This window comes from Amphimedon queenslandica, unplaced genomic scaffold (assembly GCF_000090795.2).
Source record: "Amphimedon queenslandica unplaced genomic scaffold, v1.1 AMPQUscaffold_13055, whole genome shotgun sequence".
NCBI lineage: Eukaryota > Metazoa > Porifera > Demospongiae > Haplosclerida > Niphatidae > Amphimedon > Amphimedon queenslandica.
The window spans coordinates 31817-39338 of NW_003546709.1; the positions used below are offsets into that span (position 1 = coordinate 31817).

A 7522-nucleotide genomic window follows, 5' to 3' on the forward strand; every position below is an offset into this window, starting at 1 on the left:
TGTATTATTGAGCACTGTATGTAATGCCATAAGACCAATGAGAGTATAACACATACATAGAGTATATGTACATTAAGCAGTTTCTAACATTAACATTAAGAATAGTTTCTATATTTATGTGCATCTCTTTCCTCTTTACAGAACTGTGCATCCTGGTAGTACATAGCCATAAACATGTCAGGTATATCTCTCTATTCCTCCTAAATCTACCTTTTCCTTGCAACAAAAATGTCCTAGCTATAAAGCCTGTAAGTCATTCAGTATTATGTGCATGAATGAGTGAGAGTATATGAGAAAGAATTGGGAGAAGAGAGAGAACCATATAAAAGAGTAGAATGAAAATACTTGTAATTTAAGCACAGTGAATGGAAAGTTGTAGGACAGTATAGGAGCTAGACCACCATGGTTTCATAAATTTGATTATAGTACTCATGCTGCACCAAACACCTGTCAGTTTAATACCACAATCATACAGTATGGGAAATATATAAAATACATTTGTATAAAATATATAAAAATACATCTGTGTAGGAGGACTAAGAAGTTATAGGTATGTGATAAAGCTATACAAACTATCCACTCCCTCTTTACTGGGAACTGTGTACATAATGGTAAACAAGTATATCACATTTCCTCCCCTTTCTATCACTTTATGGCTCACCCTCTCTATTTCTTTCCCTCCCATCTCTCATTCACTCTCTGTCTTACTCATAAAAAGCAATAAAATTCTTAACATATGGCACACATTATAATGATGACAGTGAACTCATTGCTATGATATAACATCAATGCTAGGATTAGACATAAGATGTACAATAAATGTATTAGTAATGAGCAGGAGCCCAACTGTTAGGCAAATGTAATTGAATTAAGGAAGGAAATAATAAAAGTTCGCATAGTAAAGGAATATGTACAAACTATTCCTCCTCTAGTCCTCTTATGTACACTATAGCAGTCTGAATATGACGTTGTGTAGATAGAGTGCTTCATCTGATCATATTCAATAGGCGACCTTTTGAACAAATAGTATGAATATTATCATTATTGAAACAATTACTATTATTGTATTCATAATGTATTAAGTAATGGAGGTGAAACTATTTATATCCATAGTACATTATACAGAATATGTATCATTTAAAACATACATGTATGTTTAAGTGTGATACTAAGGATATCATGTATAACGAATTAATTTATACATTACAAAGTCTTTGAAATCAAAAGCAAGCCAGTTAAAGTTCATATTAGTGTCCAAGTTCACGTTAGTTTCTTAGTCCACATGGTATCACAGTAAAGAAGAAAAGCAGAAAACATGTCAGTGACCTTTAAGAAAGATTAAGAGGGCATAGTTAGGATAAGTATTAAGATAACTATTCCCTCCTCTTTACTCATAACTGTGTACATAGATTCTAACTGTAAACAGGTGTCTTTCATGTATGGCCTTTTCTTTTTCCCCCTAATGCACTCTCTCACTTCAGTATCTCTGTCATGATTATATTTATAAAATAGTAGATGATGGTTTTATTACTGATTTGAACACTTACTAAGACTACAGATCTAGTTTTTTTAGTGCTTGATCCACTGAGCATGTAAAAATAGCTGACCTTTTGAAGAATGTATTTTCTTATTCATAAAGTATTAACACTACAGTGAGGAATTAGATCTATATACTTCACTACATAATACTGAAATAATGTACCTTTGCTATATACACATGAATGCATAATCTGCAGGCATTACCATATACTAAGTTTTGTGCAAACCACAACCCATCCCTCCAGTCATGATCTATACCTCATATGTAGAATACAAATAGACACAGTATATAGATCTAAGTCTCGACTGAAGTTATTATTTTAGCAAAATAGCAAGTGCCTAAGTGAGGAGAATTAAGATTTTATTGTTGTCCCTTATACAAGATGATTGATGTCTCTCAATGGAGAGCAAGTATTAGACTGTGGAACTACTGTCAACCTGCCTCCAGTAGACCAGCTAATGGCCGCCACTTTCGCTCATTCAAAGCTGCAGTAGACAGCAAGTCAGGCAGTACTACATCAGGAGAGAAGACATCTAAACTGCCAGCAGCTCTGTCTCTTATTGTTTCACTTCTTTTATCTTTATTAAAATATATGAAGCTCAATTTTATTCCTCCAACTGGTAAACAAACTAACAGTATATAATATTATCATACAGTGTATTTACTATAGGTATAATTACTGTTTCTATTATGATCCACTGCCTCCAGTCATTAGTCTTGTTTACAGCTACTATTGGCAGTAGCTCTGACCTGATCTACTATTTGGTTTTACTTCTCCTCCTCTTATCAGGAGATGTTGAACTCAATCCTGGTCCTATGATTGATGATCAACCATCTTGTCTCTTATTTGCAAAGTGTCTTAAACCACTTGTTGACTGGAAACCATTTGCTCTTTGTCTTCCTCAAATAACACAATCTGATGTCAATATAATTTATAAAAAGAAAAAAAATGCTCACCTCATGAAAATGGCTTTACATAAGAGATGGTTACAAGTTAATCCTACAGCATCATGGAGAGATGTCATTAATGCTTTGAAACAATGTAAAGAGAATGAACTAGCTACAACTATTGAAGACAAAGTGACAGATCCCACAGCAAGGAATTCTAATGAAGATATGGAAGCCACTGACGGTAGTGCAAATCCTATAACAGGTAAACATGTGGTGAAACTTGATAATGATAAATTAATTTCAGCAGAAACCAATGGAGCAAAACAAGCAAGTGAAAAGATTGATTCAAAGTAAATATCCTTTACTGACTCCAATTAATGAATCTGTTGTTGTATTTACAGAGAGCCACTTGATAATGCAGCAACTGGCCCAGGAGAAAGTAAAAGTGATGACCAAAGTATGATCAGAAATAATTTATTTTAAAATATTTCTAATAGTAACATGCATTATAGATCCACCTCCAGATGTCAGCAAATATTGCCCAAGATTGGAGGATATTGAGAAAAAAATTTTGATGAAAAAACTTTCAAAGCTGACCAAAGAAGAGAAAGAGTTAATAGAAAAAGTCAGTTACATTCTGGTGACCGCCACACCTATAGAATACTGTGCTGTGATGGGTTCAACTGATTCTCCTGGAGGTGATGGTAAATATATTAGAGTTGTCATAGAAGATAAATCAGCAAGATTTATCCTGGGGAAATTTGGGCCATGTAATGTTGCAATAATAAGCACAGGCCAGGGTCCAGATAAAACCGATAGAGTTCTTACTTTAGTACAAAGGGTAGTGAAAGCTAAGTATGTCATTGCTATTGGGATATGCTATGGAGCAAAGGAGAGCAAAACAAAAGTACTTGGTGATAAAAGACATTATTGTTGCCAAAAGTATTGCCGACACTACACATAAGCGTATTGAAGGAAAAGATACAATCATTTTAAGTAACACATACCCATGTGGAAAGAATCTTTGTGAAATGTTCCAATACAACAAAGTCTTTCAAATTCAGAATAAAGTAGTCAAAGTGAATGTTGGTGTCTTAGCCTCCGAATTCACACTATATCGCAGTGAAGAAAAAAAGCAGGAAGTATTCAAACATATACCACAAGCGCTTGGAGGAGAAATGGAAGCAAATGGTATAAATCGGGTTGCTGAGAGAGAAGGAGGATTTGAATGGATCATAATAAAATCTATTGTGGACTGGGGGAATGAAGACAAAAACAAAAACTGGAAACCATTTGGAGCTGTCTCGTCTGCAAGGTTTGTCCTAAAATGCTTGAAGGATCAACATAGTAAGGCTGACCCATTGGCAATTAATTATGGTAAGGATGATGCATAATATGTAATTTATCTATAACTATGAAGTATGTACAAGTATAAGAATTAAGACATTTTAAGAACATTAATATTTACAATACATGCAGATACACATGTAAGTAGTAAGTAGAGATGAAGTGATAATATATTATGTTACTTCATAGCAAAAATTTCTATTAAGGAATTTTTGTGATAAAATTTTTTTTATGGATTATTAATATTTGTTTTTTTGTAGAAGAGAAAATAGTTCATGTTGAAGATCTGAAAAAATCAGGTTAGATATTATATTAAGAGTAATTAGCAAATATAGTCTCAATTGCACACATATGAAGCAACATACATGGCTTATAAATAAAAAATATCTTGCTTGTTCATAGGCCTGTGTTAAATGTTAGTAAACTTTCTATTTTGCTTTGTTTAAAGAATTCCTTTAATTGTAAATTGTATGGCTCATGGAAGCATCAATGAAATTAATGGCTGTGAATCACTGTAGACTATTGCAATAGGTATTCTAGAAAAGTGGTGTAAAGAAGGTATTATGGAGCTGACACTTACTCGTGTACATATGGTTGGTCCTGCTGGATCTGGGAAAACTTGTACACAATGTCTTCTACTCAATGAAGACCCTCCAGCCACAACATCAAAATTTGATTCACACACCAATGCCCCATCCACCACTAGCTCACCACCTGGTGATTCTGGCTTCACTCTAGCCTCTAAACATACCACTGACAGTACACCAATAGCTTGTAAAGCTGTCAAAGCTCTAAGAATAGCTTTTGATGGTAAAGAGACATGGAACAAAATTACTGCAGAAAAATTGTCAGAGCAGTTAGCATCAAGTTTAAAAGAAGCTGTAGATAATGCCACTCAACAAATTCAGCCACATTTGAATGAATCCAAGGATGCCATACAAAAGGAACAATTAAATGAAACACATGAAGAATACTCTGATTCTGGGAATGAAGAGCAAACTGATTCAAAACCTGATTCAAAGCATTCATCCTTTGATCCAGAAGTATTAGAAAATGCAAAAGAAACTCAGCAAGAAGAAACACTGGAGATTAAGAGTGTATTTTAAAAAATTGCTGATTATATTTCTAAAAAAGAAGCTATGCAGTTAAGTGAGAAGTGGGTGTACATTGTTGATTCTGGTGGTCAACCAGCATACCAAGAGCTATTGCCTGTTTTTATTAGAGCAGCATCTCTTAATATCATCACACTTGATATTTCAAAAGGCATTGATGAGGAGTTTGAGTTTATGTATCGAATTAATGGACGAGAATTTCCATGTGATGGGGGAGTGAAATATACAAATCGTAAAATTTTCAATTCTGTTGTTTCATCAGCATCAGTTCAAAAACCAATTAATATTCCATTTGTGAAGCATCAGTCTAAACACTCAATGTCTTTTGTCCTGGGTACTCATTATGATGTTATGTTTGAAAGAGCCGACAAAAATGATCCTATGGAAGAAGTGAAGGAGATGAATAGTAATTTGATGTCTGCAGTGCCCCATTTAAGAAAACATATTATTACTAACGTACATAAAAATTCCATCATATATCCAGTTAATACAATGGAAGAGGATTCTGACAAGAGAAAAAAAATTAGCGAAGAAATTTTAGAGAAAATGTCAAAATGTACAGAAGTTACTATTGAAATCGAACTTCCAATGCGTTGCTTTGTGTTTGAGCTTTACCTAGAAGAAAAGGCACAAAGTAAAGGTTTTGTTACTAAAACAGAAGCTATTAAAGATTGTAAAAGATATCTTTACATGAATGAACATGATGTTGAAATAGCTTTAACCTTTCTTCACAATAGCACAATTATTTTATACTACCCTGAAATCCAACCACAATTAGTGTTTATTGGTCCTCAGAAAATCATTGACGTTCTTTCACATTTGTTAGCTCTCACTTATGTCAGTTATCCAATACCAGCAACAAAACTGGTACCAAATTTGTTGCAGGATGAACAGACACGTCTTAAAGAAAAAGGCTGTTTTAAGAAAGCTCTTCTTGAAAAGTTTTGTGGTGTATTCTCAAATGATTTCACACCAGATTACTTTATTAACTTGCTTCAACATCTTCATATTATTACAGAATTAAAAAGCCAGTCCCAGGATAGTAGCTACTTCCTTCCTGCTGCTTTACCTGCCTACAATAATGAATATGATAATGATCTACCTAAGAGTATAAAGCCTCTTTATTATGTGTGGCTAGAAATGGCAGAAGATGAATGGGAATCAAAAAATTTTGTCCTTGTTCCTCAAGGAATTTTTCCCTTAATTTATGTCTATTTGCTTGAGCAGACAAAATACAAAGTTCAACTTCCTCAGCAACACTGCAAGTATCGTGATGCTGTTTCACTTTGGATCTGGATTAAAGGAAAACGTTGCACACTATACATCATTAATCGTTATGAACATATTGAAGTCTATTTTAATGGTCCTAAGAACTGTTATTGTCCACAAGTCCGTGAGCTAATTACCACAATCATTAATAAAAGCTCTGATGCCATTAATGCTAAACGGAATCATGCAATTGCATTTCCTTGCCCTAATGGGAAGGAACATTGCTATTGTATAGTGGATGAAGAGAACAAGGTAGCAGATTGCCTATTGTGGCATTCAAATGAAAATGATGTCAGTGAAAATGATGAGACTTATTGGTGCTGGTTTGGTCTTGAATCTGACTCTAGTTCAGCAGGTAAATTTAACTTTTACAGTAATAATGTATGGTAATAATTACAGGTATAAAAGAAGATGTTCTTTTGAACACAACACATTTGCATGATGTACGAATGTTGCTTAAAGAGGGTAAATTTTCAAATTCTGAATGTACTAATTTTGGCCTTGGTTTGGGTTTATATAATGACACATTAAAAACTATTGAGATGGATTATCCAAGAGATACTAATGGGTGTGTTAGAGAGTGTCTGGTGAAATGGTTGGAGAATGCTGATGATGTAAATGATAAAGGAGGAGCAAAATGGAGCACATTAATTAAAGCTCTTGAAGAATGTGATCAAAACTCAACAGCTGATTACATCAGTGAGTGAAATGATATTAATTGTTATTAATGTATCTTGTATATGTTTAGGAAACAAAACATTGAAAAGAAAAGCTGATGAAGAACTATGTACAACTTCCAAAAGTAGCAAAGTAGACTAAAGTCAATATAATTACAAGGCTTTCTTTGCTAAATAGAATAATTATAATGGTAACTAGTGATTATAGTGTACTGTATATCTACATAGCAGTATAGATATTATTTGGTTTTGTTAACAATAATTATTGTTGATTAATTGCATACTACAATATAACATGTATAAAAGGGAAAATCCCCAACACCCACACACTTCACAACACAAAATGGCCTCCTCTTCAACCCCACCTCCTCCTCTTGATTCCAGTCCTAGAGAAGACCTGTGGGCTGAATGGCTGGAACCATTAACAAAATGGCGAACCTTTGGACTGTACTTACCAGGAATAAAACAAAAGGACATTGATAAGATTGAAGAGGACAAGACTGGAGTGGAGAGTAGGAAGATGGGACTGTGGAGTAAATGGACTGGGGTATATCCACCTGGTACATGGACTGATGTCATTAGTGCTCTTAAGAGGCTGAAAGAGAATGCACTAGCAGCTGACATTGAAGAGAGACTGAGGAAAGGAAAAGTATTTGAAATTAAAAGTGAGACATTAAAGGGAGGGA

At 34.1% G+C, this 7522-nt stretch overlaps 2 protein-coding genes across 2 annotated transcripts; both read left to right on the forward strand.

Moving 5' to 3' along the window:
* The first annotated feature begins 2356 nt into the window (after positions 1 to 2356).
* Positions 2357 to 3395, forward strand: LOC109585486 (uncharacterized). Its single transcript, XM_020001584.1, has 4 exons — positions 2357 to 2693; positions 2739 to 2781; positions 2833 to 2888; positions 2929 to 3395. The coding sequence occupies exons 1-4, from the start codon at positions 2357 to 2359 to the stop codon at positions 3393 to 3395; spliced, it is 903 nt and encodes a 300-aa protein (XP_019857143.1).
* Positions 3361 to 7307, forward strand: LOC109585493 (uncharacterized). The gene is made up of 5 exons (XM_020001593.1): positions 3361 to 3808; positions 4039 to 4077; positions 4310 to 6514; positions 6559 to 6858; positions 6908 to 7307. The coding sequence occupies exons 3-5, from the start codon at positions 4918 to 4920 to the stop codon at positions 6976 to 6978; spliced, it is 1968 nt and encodes a 655-aa protein (XP_019857152.1). The 5' UTR covers positions 3361 to 3808; positions 4039 to 4077; positions 4310 to 4917; the 3' UTR covers positions 6979 to 7307.
* The last annotated feature ends 215 nt before the right edge of the window (positions 7308 to 7522 follow it).

Excerpts from the sequence above, each read along its gene's own strand:
- LOC109585493 (XM_020001593.1), top strand. The coding sequence starts at position 4,918 with ATGCAGTTAAGTGAGAAGTGGGTGTACATTGTTGATTCTGGTGGTCAA. Across the intron at positions 6,515-6,558 it reads ATCTGACTCTAGTTCAGCAG|GTATAAAAGAAGATGTTCTT; the intron begins GTAAATTTAACT and ends TAATAATTACAG. Across the intron at positions 6,859-6,907 it reads CTCAACAGCTGATTACATCA|GAAACAAAACATTGAAAAGA; the intron begins GTGAGTGAAATG and ends GTATATGTTTAG.
- LOC109585486 (XM_020001584.1), top strand. The coding sequence starts at position 2,357 with ATGATTGATGATCAACCATCTTGTCTCTTATTTGCAAAGTGTCTTAAA. Across the intron at positions 2,694-2,738 it reads TAGTGCAAATCCTATAACAG|AAACCAATGGAGCAAAACAA; the intron begins GTAAACATGTGG and ends TAATTTCAGCAG. Across the intron at positions 2,782-2,832 it reads AGTGAAAAGATTGATTCAAA|AGAGCCACTTGATAATGCAG; the intron begins GTAAATATCCTT and ends TTGTATTTACAG.